The 17,500-nt window shown below is 43.0% G+C and overlaps 1 protein-coding gene across 1 annotated transcript in view; it reads right to left on the bottom strand.

Moving 5' to 3' along the window:
- LOC143281771 (thyrostimulin beta-5 subunit-like) overlaps nucleotides 1-17,500 on the bottom strand; it is a 23,067-nt gene that overhangs the window by 416 nt on the left and 5,151 nt on the right. Inside the window, exons 2-3 of the mRNA XM_076587059.1 lie at nucleotides 3,191-3,558; nucleotides 1-748 (exon numbers count right to left, since the gene is read on the bottom strand). The exon at nucleotides 1-748 is cut by the window's left edge and continues 416 nt beyond it. Of these exons, the coding sequence (XP_076443174.1) occupies nucleotides 554-748; nucleotides 3,191-3,558 (563 nt within the window). The 3' untranslated portion in view covers nucleotides 1-553. The remainder of the gene's footprint in view (nucleotides 749-3,190; nucleotides 3,559-17,500) is intronic.

Raw genomic sequence — 17,500 nt, 5'->3', positions numbered from 1 at the left:
CAGCTTCACGTAAAGAGCAGTAATGACAAAGAGGACAAATACCAGTACAGAGCAGCTGGAAATTGGAGTTTCCGGATTTCCACAAGGCGAGGATACAACACAAAAAGCAAAAACATCCCAGCATTCAGAGAAGAGACAGACAGAAGAATAAACTACCATCTATATATTCATTTTGGCTAATCACTGGTCTTCGTCCTCCACATCTTCTCGCGTACAATGCCTTCACTATAATCAGTCAGTCTCCCAGGCCTGATCAGCAGGTTTTCACTCATCTGCCAAACTGTTGAGAGTGACAATTTGTGCATGGACAACACCCGCACCCTTTCTTGGCTGACGCCTTGACACCAACGAAACAAAGTGTCACTGAGTGACAATTGCTCACAGTGACAATTTGTGCACGATTTTTTTTGTACACGAACAATAGCCTCGCATATGCCTTCTTGATAGAAATCCCTGCACAAATTGTCACTGTGTGACAAATTCGTGCTGTGTAACAAATTGCGCTGCAGCAGCCAGTAGGTAATGACTTGGGCCAGCTGTTTCTGTTTCCATTTCAACCGTCAAGATTTTCACAGGAGGTATCCGCAGAGTCACAAGGGCGACAAGCACATGAAGTGGCATCCAGCACTTCCACCGTAGGATCCGGGTAGCCCCGACAATTGCGGAGAGTCACTGTTCTTCTCCTGTACCCTGCATAGGTACACACCGGGTGGTGGCTCACTTTGAACGGCATCTGGAAGTCCCCCACCTGGAACAGTGACAGAAGGAAGAGGTAAAGGCCTGAGAAGAGAAGACGTTCTCCTTTCTTTGTTCTTGCCGCTTTGGATCTGGAACAAGTTTACTGAGTGAATGTCAAAGGTTGAGAATAACACCATTCTTGGTGCATTCAATTTGCCTTCAGTTTGCAGAACGTAGGATCACTTTAGAATTGCAAAGCTCAATCCTTTTTTGTCGTCGGCATTCTGAAATTTAAATGAACTGGTGACATGACATTCAGTGTCAACATCCCCTTTTTCATAGGTAAAGAACAAGCACCTTGGTGATTTAGACCTGTGCATGCCTTTATCCTTGAATCAAGGTCACATTTAACATATGTTATTGAGAGAATAGATGAAGTTCATCAAGATCTGTTGGTAAATATGCCATAGTAATGAGGTGACATTTGACCAAGAAAACTTGGTAAAAGTTTGGTTTCCATTTTATTTCCCCAGTTTTCTCTACTTCATATTGGAATCCCATTTCTTTCTCATGCCAAGTTTCGTCCAAAACAGACGAATAATTCGAGAGAAAAGCACTAGTGTTGATGATTTTAATCAGTGTATGCAAACTAACACAGCAGACAGCCAGTCAACCCACCAACGCATCAACCAGTCCATCAGCCACGCGGCCAACAAGGCTCAAAACAAATACAACCCAAAAAGGAAAAAAAACAAAGAAAAACAAACTAACTAATCAGTAAACTGAACGCATGATAACAATATTCAATGGAGCTGACTGGTGCCTGTTCCAGCGAAACACAAACATGACACCACCTACACTACGTTACTGATGACAGTAATCATTTGTAACATGACACCACCTACACTACGTTACTGATGACAGTAATCATTTGTAACATGACACCACCTACACTACGTTACTGATGACAGTAATCATTTGTAACATGACACCACCTACACTACGTTACTGATGACAGTAATCATGTGTAACATGACACCACCTACACTACGTTACTGATGACAGTAATCATTTGTAGCCCCCGGCTCTTGGTCTACAGTCATACTGTTTCACCTGGCAACTGATCCATTTCATTTCAAGTCTGAAACCTTTTCCATATTTTGGGTAGTCAGTGTTGGATTTCAACTTGACTGATTGAGAAAGATGGACACGTGATGCTTTCTAAGTGAAAGTAACAACAGACCACAAGGCAAACAGTGTGAAACCTGTATCTGCCCAAAACTACTCAACATCATTTACCTCACTGACAAGACCAAAAAGCTATTCTATGCCATAGACCAATAGCCCTGCATAGCCACATACAAGACTTGAAAAGTGCACAGCTGTTCTTTCTTTGGAAGTTTAAACACAGCGGGGCAATCTGGGGCTTTCAGTCTCCAAGGTCAGTTGGGCAGATCTGTATCATTATATCAGCGGTCGGTCCCTGGAGATAGGGGACAACCTTGTCGGGGGTACTAAGTGAACTAAAACTGGTTGGACACTGTGTAGCGGTCTTCTGCCCTGCTAGCTGCCTTTATGGCCCAACACTCGTCTTATATCACAGATTGACGTTAGTTTACAGGTGGCCCAACACTCGTCTTATAGCACAGATTGACGTTAGTTTACAGGTAGGCCAACACTCGTCTTATAGCACAGACTGACGTTAGTTTACAGGTAGGCCAACACTCGTCTTATAGCACAGATTGACGTTAGTTTACAGGTAGGCCAACACTCGTCTTATAGCACAGATTGACGTTAGTTTACAGGTAGGCCAACACTCGTCTTATATCACAGATTGACGTTAGTTTACAGGTGGCCCAACACTCGTCTTATATCACAGATTGACGTTAGTTTACAGGTGGGCCAACACTCGTCTTATACCACAGATTGACAGTTTACAGGTAGGCCAACACTCGTCTTATATCACAGATTGACTTTAGTTTACAGGTGGGCCAACACTCGTCTTTTATCACAGACTGACGTTAGTTTACAGGTGGGCCAACACTCGTCTTATACCACAGATTGACAGTTTACAGGTGGGCCAACATCAGTGTGAGAGCTTTACTATCAATGGTTTCTCCAGTGCAATGGGAAATCATTTACAGCTCAGTCTTCTGTGAAGGACTATGACTCTCAAACTAGGAGGCAAAATTTCACTGGCTCTAAGTGCTGCAGCCTTGGGGGCTAGTTAGCCTTTGGGAACCATCCCAACGCCGACTGTCCTAAAACCTTGGCTGAGAGAGTGGGGATGTAACTTGGGCAAGGCACTCTCCACTATAATCAAATTCTAGCCCAAATAGTCGGGACAACAGTTGCCTCCTCTGCTGTTCTGATGGTCATAGTCGCACACGACTGACGATCACACACACACACACACACACACACACACACACACACACACACACACACACACACACACACACACACACACACACACACACACACACACACATACATACATATAGTTACCTACCTCGTAAGAATCGCAGCGGCCCCAACACGTGTTGACGTGCACCACTCCTTCACAGGTGACGAGCTCTCCACGCTCATTGACGATGGGTGGCTTGGTGGTGCGGTAGCTGTACTGCCGCACGTGGCACTGGAGTGTGGTTCCTGGGTTCACTTCGGAAGCTGAAGCATGTGAGAGCACGAGACACAGCACTGCCACAAAGACCAGCACGTGGGACAGCCTCCTCATCAGGCGTGTGCTCAACTTCAGCAGCGTCATCATCATCGTCGTCGTCATCGTCATCGTCGTCGTCGCTGCCGTTATCATGAGGTGGTGATGGTGGTGGTGGTGGTGGTGGTGGTGGCGGTGGTGGTTCTGCAGAAGTCTTGGGGCTGAGGAAAGAAAGGAGAAAAAGAAAGACATTTTGGAACTGTACGTACTGACGTATTGCATTGTGTTTTGTATTGTATTACTCTTTTTTGTCACAACAGATTTCTCTGTGTGAAATTCGGGCTGCTCTCCCCAGGGAGAGCGCGTCGCCACACTGAGAGCGCCACCCATTTTTTTCAGTGTTTTTTCCTGCCTGCATTAAAAAAAAATGTTTTCCTATCGAAGTGGCTTTTTCTACACAATTTTGCCAGGGACAACCCTTTCGTTCCCGTGGGTTCTTTTACGTGCGCTAAGTGCATCTACACACGGGACCTCGGTTTATCGTCTCATCCGAATGACTAGCGTCCAGGCCACCACTCAAGGTCTAGTGGAGGGGGATAAAATACTGGCGACTGCGCCGGGATTCGAACCAGTGCGCTCTGATTCTCTCGCTTCTAGGCGGACGCGTTACCTCTAGGCCATCACTCCATCTATCTATCTATGTTATGTATCTCTCTCTCTCTCTCTCTCTCTCTCTCTCTATATATATATATATATATGTACATAACAAAATGTTCATTTCCTTCTGTATCCCCACTCTTCTCCCCGCCATTCTCTGCTCTTTGGACATGATCCGACCCTTCCTCCCCCCACCCTACCCTTCCTCCCCCCCACCCTACCCTTCCTCACCCCCACCCTACCCTTCCTCCCCCCCACCCTACCCCCCACCCTACCCTTCCTCCCCCCACCCTACCCTTCCTCACCCCCACCCTACCCTTCCTCCCCCCCCTACCCTCCTCACCCCCACCTACCCTTCCTCACCCCCACCCTACCCTTCCTCCCCCCACCCTACCCTTCCTCCCCCCCCCTACCCTTCCTCCCCCCCACCCGTCGTTGAGAAGGAAGTAATTCTTTGAACGGTATTTCTATAAATCAAACAAGACATGCATGCTTTTTGTTGCTAAATAAAATGGGAAAAACAATTAGGGAAGAGAATGCTGCCTACAAAGTCACAACCTCCAGCCTAACGATGGAAGTTGAAGCTGTGACACATGCCCTCCAGTGGCTATCGTCCATCCATACGCCCGGAAACCAACATGCCATGATTCTAACCGACTCAATGAACCTCATACAGAAAATTGAAAACGGAATGAGAAGCCCAGAGTGACATAAGGCAATGCGCAACTTTCAGATTAAAAAACGCACATGGTCATACTGCCCGGGACATGCAGGTGTTAAGGGAAATGAGCGAGCTGACAGACTTGCTGGTAACGCAACACCAACGAGCGGCCTACATCTAGGAAAATCGGAAATCCTCTGAAAAGTCAAAGAATATCAAAAAGAACAGGCACAAGGCCATCACACCATCGGTCGCCTCAAAGAAATAAAAGCAGAGGGAGCGGCCGTAAGTCTAACATGAAAGTTAGAGCACGATGCTTTGCAAATCAAACAAATATCGGCATCATTTCCAAACCAACATTGCGCAAATTTCTTCAAAACGGAACAGAGTCTCTGTGGGCTTTTCCAAATACAATAGACTGAGCAACACACTAGACGCCACGTTCATGGCATCAGAGATCTTTTCCCATCCCTCTTACGGCCAATCAGTGGCAGCCTCTGTGCGTGTGTGTATGTGTGTGTTTGTGTGTATGTGTGGGTCTGTGTGTTTGAGTGCGTTTGTGCATGCGCAAGAGTGTAAGTGTACACAAGTGTCAGGAGAGTTCTGTGCACGTGCGTATGTTTGTGTGTGTGTGTGTGTGTGTGTGTGTGTGTGTGTGTGTGTGTGTGTGTGTGTGTGTGTGTGTGAGGGGGAGGTGGGGGTGCCGGGGGCAGGGGGGGTAGAGGATGAGGTATGTGAGTGCATGCATGCCTACACTGTTGGAGCAACGGGATATTGGAACGTGCGGGTGTATATATATATATATATATATATATATATATATATATATATATATATCTTTGTATGTATGTGTGGGGGCTTGGGGGTGGGGGATATGGGCGTATGTGTGTGTGCTTGTACAAGTAAGTGTTCATGTGTGTGTGTGTGTGTGTTTGTGTGTGTGTGTGTGTGTGTGTGTGTGTGTGTGTGCCGTGGAAGCTGCGATACGTAGCCTAGAAATGAGTGTGTGGAGGAGGGGGGTAGAGGAGGTGCAGGGTAGTGTGTGTGTGTGTGTGTGTGTGTGTGTGTGTGTGTATGTGTGTGTTGGGGCTCATGTACGTTTATGTGTATTTGACTGTGCTTTCATATCTGTGAAACTGCATGTTTGGTGCATATCTGTTATGCATGTGTGGGTGTATGCGTGAATGTGTGTCTTCATGTTTTACATTTATTTGCTTATTTATCATCATTGTTGTCTTAATTATTTATTTATATTATTATTATTATTATTGTTATTATTATTACTACCTTATTTCATATTATAATTATTATTTATTTATTTATCTATGTATGTATTTATTTACTTATTTATGTACGCTTATCTATTATTTATTCACCTTTTTTTTCTCAAGGCCTGACTAAGCGCGTTGGGCTACGCCGCTGGTCAGGTATCTGCTTGGCAGATGTGGTGTAGCGTATATGGATTTGTCCGAACGCAGTGACGCCTCCTTGAGCTACTGAAACTGAAACTGTTGCTAAACTGTGCTCAAGTAATGAGATGAAAATTTCATTTAAAAAACAAACCAACAGGCATACCATGTGTCAGAATGTTGAGCTTTCATTTGATATGGAAAAGAAAACCATGCCAGTGTCCTACTGATCCTAGATAAAAACTTCAGTGTTTGTTTTTAGGATTATTGTGCTTTGGCTGCAGTTGTGATTGATAGTTAAGTAAGTATTATTGAACATCGGTTAGATACTGAAGCTCCTCACCGTTACCCTGACCCAAACTATGGCAACATTTTGTCAGCAATATAATTACGAGCATTCCGATTTGGTCTTTGGAGAAGGGGCAATATCTATATTTGTTTTTACATAGAATTAGAGTCAGCCTCCAAAGATTTAAACTGATTTCAATAAAGAACAAGAAAAAAAAAGAAAGAAAAAAAAAGTAAGGTAATAGTCATTTCGTTCACAAGGAATGTCAAGTTAATGGAGGCGCCGTTTGATACAAAGTTCCAGTTGTGACCAACATTATGACTACACTGAATCCACACAAAGCAAGCAACGTGTTGTAGGATGGCGGACAGCCAGTCCACAAGCCTTTTTGTGGTCACTGGAACACCTCTGAAAACGGAGCATGGCTTCCGAGGTAAAAACGGCCATGCACGTAAAAGCCCACTCGTACATGTATCGGAGTGAAGGTGGGAGTGGCAGGGCACGCTGGATGAAGGGGAAGGGGACATCACTGGCAGAGGACCTGACAAGCCTGTTGGGTCCATGTGATGTTCAGGCGTGTGCTAATTCTTACAACAGATATGGTGTGACATATTATGGATCAGTCTCCACGCTTTGACGCCTCTTTCAAACTTAAACGACGGGCGCAATAGCCGAATGCTTGAAGCGTTGTACTTTCATTCTGAGGGTCCCGGGCTCGAATCTCTGTAGCGGCGCCTGCTGGGTAAAGGGTGGGGATTTTTCCGATCTCCCAGGTCAACATATGTGCAGACCTGCTAGTGCCTGAGCCCCCTTCGTGTGAATAGGCAAGCAGAAGATCAAATACGCACGTGGAAGATCCTGTAATCCATGTCAGTGTTCGGTGGGTCATGGAAACAACAACATACCCAGCATGCACCCCCCCCCCAGCCCCCGAAAACGGAGTATGGCTGCCTACATGGCGGGGTAAAAAGGGTCATACACGTAAAAGCCTACTCGTGTACATACGAGTGAACGTGGGAGTTGTAGCCCACGAACGTAGAAGAAGAAGGAGAAGAGAAGAAGAAACTGAAACTGGAACAAGGACTTTTTTTTCTTAATATTTCGAAATCATCTTTCGCTCCCAGCTGCCCCAAATTAAGTTGATACTGACGGTTTCATTCAGTTCCCTGAATTCAGAGACGGAAGGGGTCTAGACTCAACAGTGCACTCAAGTTTTCTTTATTGACAATGTCTGGTGTGACTGAATCACAAGTATGTCAGGAGTCCTTCTTCGTTTGTGAAGAGTGTGTGTGTGTGTGTGCGTGCGTGTGTGTGTGTGTGTGTGGGGGGGGGGGGGGGGGGGCGTGTGTGGGCGTGTGTGTGGTGTGTGTGTGTGTGTGTGTGTGTGTGTGTGTTCGGTTGCACCCGAAATTGTAGCCCTAAATCTTCCGAAGTAGTCGGTCTGCTTTAGAGGGTGGGTGAGTGGGTGGGTGGGCTAAGCGGCCTACCAGCGAGGAAGACGGATGAGTAAAAACGTGAAGTACAATCTGTCAGAAACGGCGCCCACGAGATTGCTGACATCCTGCCCCAAATCTCCTGCCTCATACATCACTCCCCCACTCTCCTTGATTCCCACACTTCGCTGGCCTTACTTTCTGCATCACAAGACACACCAGGAAGATCGGGAATAAAGAAAGGCCGGTCACAGTTTGTGGCAGTCGGATGGGTTGTGAGCGTGTCAGCATTGCTTCCACTGTGCAGCTCTTTGTACAGTTTGTTATTTCTGTTTGTAAACACTTCCACTCTACAGATTTGTGTTCCGTTAGTTTACCACCACCACCACCACAACCAGCAACAACAACAGCAGCAATAATAATAATAATAATAATAATAATAGCAAAAATGAAAATGTTAATAATGATAATAATAATATATATCAAAATGATAATAATGATAATGTTATGATAATGATAATTCTACTACGTCTCCTCCTCCTCTTCCTACAACAACAACAACAAAACAACAACTACTATTCCTACTACTATTACTGCTACTCCTAGTAAAAATGATAATGTGCATGAGAAAAGCACTCTCTTCTAGCTCTTCACGTAGTTAGCAATACGTGTGACACGAGCAAGGTACAGGAGTGCAAAACAATATGAAAAAACAACAACCAAACTCTCTTAAAAAAAAGTTATCACCCCCCCCCCCCACCCCCCGATCCCCACTCAAAGAAATCGATGCACACGCAACCACAAAGACCCTCTGCGGGAGAGAAAGATGTGTAGTGAAACATATTGTTTGCGGGAGAGAAAGATGTGTAGTGAAACATATTGTTTGCGGGAGAGAAAGATGTGTAGTGAAACATATTGTTTGCGGGAGAGAAAGATGTATAGTGAAACATATTGTTTGCGGGAGAGAAAGATGTATAGTGAAACATATTGTTTGCGGGAGAGAAAGATGTATAGTGAAACATATTGTCTGCGGGGAGAGAAAGATGTATAGTGAAACATATTGTTGCGGGAGAGAAAGATGTGTAGTGAAACATATTGTCTGCGGGAGAGAAAGATGTGTAGTGAAACATATTGTTTGCGGGAGAGAAAGATGTGTAGTGAAACATATTGTTTGCGGGAGAGAAAGATGTATAGTGAAACATATTGTTTGCGGGAGAGAAAGATGTGTAGTGAAACATATTGTTTGCGGGAGAGAAAGATGTATAGTGAAACATATTGTCTGCAGGAGAGAAAGATGTATAGTGAAACATATTGTCTGCAGGAGAGAAAGATGTATAGTCAAACATATTGTCTGCGGGAGAGAAAGATGTATAGTGAAACATATTGTTTGCGGGAGAGAAAGATGTATAGTGAAACATATTGTTTGCGGGAGAGAAAGATGTATAGTGAAACATATTGTTTGCGGGAGAGAAAGATGTATAGTGAAACATATTGTCTGCGGAGAGAAAGATGTGTAGTGAAACATATTGTTTGCGGGAGAGAAAGATGTATAGTGAAACATATTGTCTGCAGGAGAGAAAGATGTGTAGTGAAACATATTGTTTGCGGGAGAGAAAGATGTGTAGTGAAACATATTGTTTGCGGGAGAGAAAGATGTGTAGTGAAACATATTGTTTGCGGGAGAGAAAGATGTGTAGTGAAACATATTGTTTGCGGGAGAGAAAGATGTATAGTGAAACATATTGTTTGCGGGAGAGAAAGATGTGTAGTGAAACATATTGTTTGCGGGAGAGAAAGATGTGTAGTGAAACATATTGTCTGCGGGAGAGAAAGATGTATAGTGAAACATATTGTTTGCGGGAGAGAAAGATGTGTAGTGAAACATATTGTTTGCGGGAGAGAAAGATGTATAGTGAAACATATTGTTTGCGGGAGAGAAAGATGTATAGTGAAACATATTGTTTGCGGGAGAGAAAGATGTATAGTGAAACATATTGTCTGCGGGAGAGAAAGATGTGTAGTGAAACATATTGTCTGCAGGAGAGAAAGATGTGTAGTGAAACATATTGTCTGCAGGAGAGAAAGATGTGTAGTGAAACATATTGTTTGCGGGAGAGAAAGATGTGTAGTGAAACATATTGTTTGCGGGAGAGAAAGATGTGTAGTGAAACATATTGTTTGCGGGAGAGAAAGATGTAGTAGTGAAACATATTGTTTGCGGGAGAGAAAGATGTATAGTGAAACATATTGTTTGCGGGAGAGAAAGATGTGTAGTGAAACATATTGTTTGCGGGAGAGAAAGATGTGTAGTGAAACATATTGTCTGCGGGAGAGAAAGATGTATAGTGAAACATATTGTTTGCGGGAGAGAAAGATGTGTAGTGAAACATATTGTTTGCGGGAGAGAAAGATGTGTAGTGAAACATATTGTTTGCGGGAGAGAAAGATGTATAGTGAAACATATTGTTTGCGGGAGAGAAAGATGTATAGTGAAACATATTGTCTGCGGGAGAGAAAGATGTATAGTGAAACATATTGTCTGCGGGAGAGAAAGATGTATAGTGAAACATATTGTTGCGGAGAGAAAGAGTGTAGTGAAACATATTGTTTGCGGGAGAGAAAGATGTTAGTGAAACATATTGTTTGCGGGAGAGAAAGATGTATAGTGAAACATATTGTTTGCGGAGAGAAAGATGTATAGTGAAACATATTGTTTGCGGGAGAGAAAGATGTATAGTGAAACATATTGTTTGCGGAGAGAAAGATGTATAGTGAAACATATTGTTTGCGAGAGAAAATGTAAGTGAAACATATTGTTTGCGGAGAAAAGAGTATGTGAACATATTGTCTCGGAAGAAGATTTATAACAATGTTGGGAGAGAAAGAGTGTATAAACAATGTTGCGAGAAAATGTTATAACATTTGTTTGCGGGAGAGAAAGATGTTAGTGAAAATATGTTTGCGGGAGAGAAGATGTATAGTGAAACATATTGTTTGCGGGAGAGAAAGATGTATAGTGAAACATATTGTTTGCGGAGAGAAGATGTATAGTGAAACATATTGTCTGCGGAGAGAAAGATGTATAGTGAAACATATTGTTTGCGGGAGAGAAAGATGTATAGTGAAACATATTGTTTGCGGGAGAGAAAGATGTATAGTGAAACATATTGTTTGAACGCATAGGTTTCCAAGTTAGAGTTGAAATATGTACCAGTAGAACAGTATCTGATGGTTTCTGCAGTGATTTCGCATACCAAGAACCGTCATGTGTTACCGCCACATCCACTGTCGTCTTACTGCAGATCTATCTGCAAGTCCCATCTTCATAATTCACCATGGCTGGTGACAGAGATAAAGACAGTGTTAAAAAAAGAAGTCCAGCATTTATAATGTTTATAATCAGTTAAGATAAATTTCTTTATATGGCGAACCTATAACATAGTCTTTGGAATAGAAAAAAACCAAACCAAAACCAAAACAAAACAAAAAAAACAAAACAAAACAAACAAAAAACAAACAAACAAGAAACAAACAAACAAACAAACAAAATAATAAAAATAAAAATTAAAAAAACGAAAAAAAACGAAAAAGAAAAACGTTAAAAAACAAAAGGTTTTTCAACTTCAAGATAACGTATTATCACTCACTATTCAGCAACACAGGAATTTGGATTTTTTTCTGACGTTTGCAAAGAAAACGTATGGCCTTAGTTTCCGATGTTACGCCCGTGTATCAAGGGGGTGAAGTCTGCTCTCAGCGGGCCACAGCAGAGATAGATGGCTACACACCCGAAATCCAGAGGGCACAGTACGAGGACATTGGCGGACAGCCAATAATGGCAGTTCCTTGGACAAACACGTGATGAATGTAACTTAAGTTATTGTTTTTTAATGAAATAAAAAAATGTTATGTTACCATCATCATCGTCAACATCCTCCTCCTTTTTTTCTTTTCAACTCCCCCCCCCCCCCCCCCCCCATTTTCATAACACACGGACAACTGACAAAATGACAAAAATAAATATTCACATATTTTGGAAAAGGAGAGAAGACACTCCTTCATCTTTCTCATTTTCCGTTAATGTCTTAGACAAAATAATATAGGGTAGGCCCTTAAAGTCTGACCGGTGTTGGGTTTATGAAAGGTCAGACATCTATTGTAAACAGTAAATGTGGTGTAACGTATGAAGATCAGTCCGCACAATTTGACACCTCTTTGGATTTGAAACTGATATCTAACTGTTTCAAGTTTGCCTTTTGTCTTTCATATTTACCACAAGGAAAGTCTGGTATTTTTTTTGTAATGTGTCGTATACACAACATTCTACTAATATGCATACCTGAGTATTTTTTTGAGAATACAGTGGATACAAAATCCTTCAAAGAAACATGGACACAAAACAAGACAAGACAAAATCTTTGCTGTCATCGGGTCCTGTCTTTCGCTATTGCTTACCTTTTTATTTAGTAATCAGGTGAGATCGAATTGAACAGAATGGCGTGCACATCTGGTAAGTCTAGGCAGACCTAACTTAATTACTTATCTTAGTCTAAGGGATTTCGTGATATAGCCCAGTTGAACATGAGAATAACTGAGTGGTACACGTTAAATCATTAGGATATGGAGATGTCTTGAGTATGTAGGAATTCGGAAACGGCATAGACAGATAAAACGTGAAAAACAACAACAAAAAAACACCTAGAGCTCATTACTCAGCATATCTTATGTAATACCTTTGTGGTTTATCTCCAGGCTAAAAAAAGACTGTATAGACACGTGGTGAGGCTCAGAAATCTATTCTGAGCATCGCGATGACGACATCTCTTCCAATCGGATGATTTGTGTGGGTAACCTCCAGGTAACCATTGTGATTGCTTTTTCTCTTCTTTTTAACGATTTGGCTTATTATTGTGACGTCAAGAGAGAATGAGAAAGAGAGAGAGACAGAGACACAGAGAGAGAGAAAGACAGACAGACAGACAGAGGGGAGAGACAGACAGAGAGAGACAGACAGACAGAAAGAGAGAGAGAGACAGAAGAGAGATACAAAGAGAGGGAGAGAGAGAAGGAGAGAGAGGGGGAGAGACAGACAGAGAGAGAAAGAAAGAGAGAGAGAGAGAGAGAGAGGGGGGGGGTAGAGGTGGAGAGAGAGGCAGACAGACACAGAGAGAGACAGATAGACAGACAGAGACAGACAGACAGACAGAGAGAGAGAGACATACATACAGACAGACAGACAAAGAGAGAGAGAGACAGAGAGATAATATTATTAGCTGTAAAGCTCTAGTGACATAGTACATACAAATCAGAACAAAACAATGTGCAAAACAGATAAATTGGAACAGAAAGGAAAAAACATAATTGAAGCAAAATAAACCACTAAGGGATACTTCCGTGTACTTTGTCATCGGCTTAAAAAGTCCATGTGGCAGAGGGGGCACTGTGCCTTTTCCCCCCAGTCGTTCGTCTCCAAGGTTTCAGAGAAGAGAGAGAGACAGAGAGAGAGAGAGAGAGAGAGAGAGAGAGAGAGAGAGACAGAGAGAGAGAGAGAGAGAGGGAGAGAGACAGACAGACAGACAGACAGAGAGAGAGAGAGAGGGAGAGAGATTTAAATTGACACGACAGGGAACATGCGGACGTGAGAGGACGAGTGGATGGGGTGGGAACGGAGAGGGGAAGAGCAGGAGGCAAGTTGTGTGTGTGTGTGTGTGTGTGTGTGCGTGCGTGCTTACGTGCGGTGGTATGTGTGTGTGTGTGTGTGCGTGTCTGTGTCTGTGTATATCTACCTCTGTGTGTGTGTGTGTGTGTGTGTGTGTGTGTGTGTGTGTGTGTGTGTGTGAAGGGGTTATAGAATAAAATATGGGGACCGGAAACGTGTGGCAACAGTTTGTTCAGGGTGTTTGATTATTTAACCCCGTTTCGGAAAAGAGAGGGTGTGCGTGTAGGGAGGCGGGAGGGGGTTACAGGGGAGCGGGGGGGGGGGGGGGGAGATGACTTGAGGGAGGGGGGACTCCAGTGCTGTGCACCGGTGGCATTCACCAGCGAAGTCTTCTTGTTTTTATCTTGTTTGCTCTGGACGACCTTTGAACAGTTGATGCAACTTCTCTGGTTTGTTTGGGGACTTGGAACTGAAAGTTTCTCGTGGCAGGTCGCTTTTAGACAGGTCATTTTGCGATTGTTCTTCCCGTTTTTTCCTTTATATATACCCTTGTGATTGGAGAAGAAGAAGCAGAAAGAAGAAAGAAGAATAAGAAACAACTTGTAACAGCCAATTAGGCTTCAATTCATGTTATATGTTCCGTTTCTTCCAGTATGTTCTTCCCATGTGTCATTAACACAGACGAACTAAAACAAAATCAAAGGATTTTTTTTCTTCAGAAAGGCCATCGTCTTCCTTGAAAATACAGCGAACTGTTAGAGGAGATTACAAGCATCAAAAGTCCGAAATTGTTGTTTCCCCTGAAAAGAGTACTCTTCTTCATGAAAATAGGAAATAGTCACCAGAACTGTAACGGGGTTGTGGATTTGTTGATTTTCTCGATTCACAATAATCAGTTCTCTTGCTTTTGACACCAATAAGACTCCACAGAGGTAAATTCGCAAAACATGGGCAGTTGTGACTTTAAAATGGTAATTCTTTTTATCTTAATCACTTTTAGTATGACTTGTGTACTGTGCAAGACATAATTGTAGAACTATTGTCATTGCTTGTGGAGTACTGGTTGAAAAAGACATTGACATTCCTTTGAAACACTATCTAATAAATTAAATGCACAAGAAGCTGTCTAATTTATAACTTTGACGTGGACACTTTTTTGCACTCAGAGACATTAATAACAGAAACTGTTGCAATAAATATTGTCCCATAGAATTCATGGAACACAAAACTTGCCTACCTTTCTTAAGACTGAACAACAAATATCAAAAGCAGAAAAAGTCGCTCTGTTCCATTCATTTTCGCTTTTTTTAAAATGAATATTCAACTTCCGCTCTGCTAAAATAAATGTGAAAACCACATTATATTAGACGCTCTTGTTGTACTGACTAGTCGAATTCCTGATTATTATTGCGAAGAAAAAAAAAAGTTTAAACAATGAAAACAGTGAAAAATCACTTTTAGTACAATGGAAAAACAACAACAAACAAACAAAAAACAAAACAAAGAAAAACAACTTTAAATTTTCGACAGAGACAAACAAAGACAGTCCGATAAACACAGACTGGAACCTTCCTTTCCGTTGAGACGTCTGAGATCCTATCCCTGTGAAACTGCACTTGCAAACCAAGCGCATTGTCGTGACCACTGTCTATCCAATTAGTCTCAGATTGAGCTGAGCTGGAAACACCACAAGTGACCATAATTAGATTTGCACGCACAGAGGCCAAAGGCTTCATTAGGGCTGTCTCAGTCTCTGAAAGTGCGTCAGAGGTCGAATACCAGGGTGAATATACGTATACGAACCTTATTCTCTGTTTCTATTTGGGAGGGGAAGGGGGAGAGAGAGAGAGAGAGAGAGAGAGAGAGAGAACAATGGCATGATTACTTTGTGGGGAAAAAAAACAACATACACAGACACACACGCGCGCGCGCGCTCACGCGAAAATAGACGTGCACCTCACGAACAAATCACTGGAACTATCAATAGGGACTGGTATACATTTGCTTTGACATGATAAACGAAAAGAAAAGAAAAATAAAAAACAAAAAAACAGAAGAAGAAAGAAAAATCCATCAAAGGTCTCACGTGTGTGCACTCTTATAAATGCACGAACAACACGAGAGAGAGAGAGAGAGAGAGAGAGAGAGAGAGAGTTTTGAAGACGCAGTATTGCTCACACACACACACACACACACATACACACACACCCCCCCTAAAAAAGAGAAATCAGAAACAACAGCCAACGATTGGTTTGACGAACAAGGCATACTGATATGGTTTAAGATTTCCTCTCTCTCTCTCTCTCTCTCCTCTCTCTCTCTCTGATTTACAACAAACTATACCCAGCGCATAATAACATACAGTGTTATACTCTATTGTAGAAAGTTGAAGTTTATCGCCATGTCAGACACAAATGCGGCTATTGTTTGATTTTGAGTCTTGATGGCTGAACAAGCAGACATATTTCTTGTCATAAATGACCCCCCCTCTCTCTCTCTCTCTTTCTCTCTCTGTGTGTGTGTGTGTGTGTGTGTGTGTGTGTGTGTGTGTGTGTGTGTGTGTGTGTGTGTGTGGGTGTGCGTGCTACACATGGAAAATGAATGATTTGAGTTGTGTTGTTTTTTTAAAGCAACAACAACAACAAAGCAACAAAAAAGCTGCTTTAAGTTGACACTGGAAAGGTTAATTTATGGGCACTTAAACGACGCTGATTAGTTAATGTAAAGACAGCTGATGAACCAGTTTTCTGTGAGGCAATGCGGGGTCTTCCCAATGGAGTTATCACGTTCTCTTGACACGTGCTGTATTTTCTGTTCATGGAATGATGTGACTGATGCTCAGTGACTGAGTATTTCTTACAACAGAAAGTGGACATGATGCAACAACTGTTGTCGTTTATCGTTTGCTGTAATGTTGTGCTCGGGGTTTGTTTGGTGTCGGCATACAATTATTTCCTCATTTAAAGAAGGCAAAATCACATGCCGAATGACCCCCCCCCCCCCCTTTCTCTCTCTCTACCTCTACATTTAAAGAAGGCAACAGCACATGCTGAATAAACCCCCCCCCTCTCTCTCTACCTCTCCATTTAAAGAGGGCAACAGCACATGCTGAATAAATCCCCCCCCCCTCTCTCTCTCTCTACCTCTCCATTTAAAGAAGGCAACAGCACATGCTGAATAAATCCCCCCTCTCTCTTCCTCCCCATTTAAAGAAGGCAACAGCACATGCTGAATAAATCCCCCCCCTCTCTCTCTACCTCTCCATTTAAAGAAGGCAACAGCACATGCTGAATAAATCCCCCCCCCTCTCTCTCTCTACCTCTCCATTTAAAGAAGGCAACAGCACATGCTGAATAAATACCCCCTCTCTCTTCCTCCCCATTTAAAGAAGGCAACAGCACATGCTGAATAAATCCCCCCCCCCTCTCTTCCTCCCCATCTAAAGAAGGCAACAGCACATGCCGAATAAATCCCCCCCTCTCTCTTCCTCCCCATCTAAAGAAGGCAACAGCACATGCCGAATAAATCCCCCCCCCCCTCTCTTCCTCCCCATCTAAAGAAGGCAACAGCACATGCCGAATAAATCCCCCCCCTCTCTCTTCCTCCCCATCTAAAGAAGGCAACAGCACATGCCGAATAAATCCCCCCCCCTCTCTTCCTCCCCATCTAAAGAAGGCAACAGCACATGCTGAATAAATCCCCCTTCTCTCTTCCTCTCTATTTAAAGAAGGCAACAGCACATGCTGAATAAATCCCCTCTCTCTCTCTTCCTCCCCATCTAAAGAAGGCAACAGCACATGCTGAATAAATCCCCCCCCCTCTCTCTCTCTTCCTCCCCATTTAAAGAAGGCAACAGCACATGCTGAATGAATCCCCCACCTCTCTCTTCCTCTCCATTTAAAGAAGGCAACAGCACATGCTGAATAAACCCCCTCTCTCTCTCTTCCTCCCCATTTAAAGAAGGCAACAGCACATGCTGAATGAATCCCCCCCCTCTCTCTTCCTCTCCATTTAAAGAAGGCAACAGCACATGCTGAATAAATACCCCCCTTCTC

This window comes from Babylonia areolata, chromosome 4 (assembly GCF_041734735.1).
Source record: "Babylonia areolata isolate BAREFJ2019XMU chromosome 4, ASM4173473v1, whole genome shotgun sequence".
Taxonomy (NCBI): domain Eukaryota; kingdom Metazoa; phylum Mollusca; class Gastropoda; order Neogastropoda; family Buccinidae; genus Babylonia; species Babylonia areolata.
The sequence above is the reverse complement of the archived record's forward strand: the minus strand, read 5'-3'. Positions and strand labels throughout refer to the sequence as shown.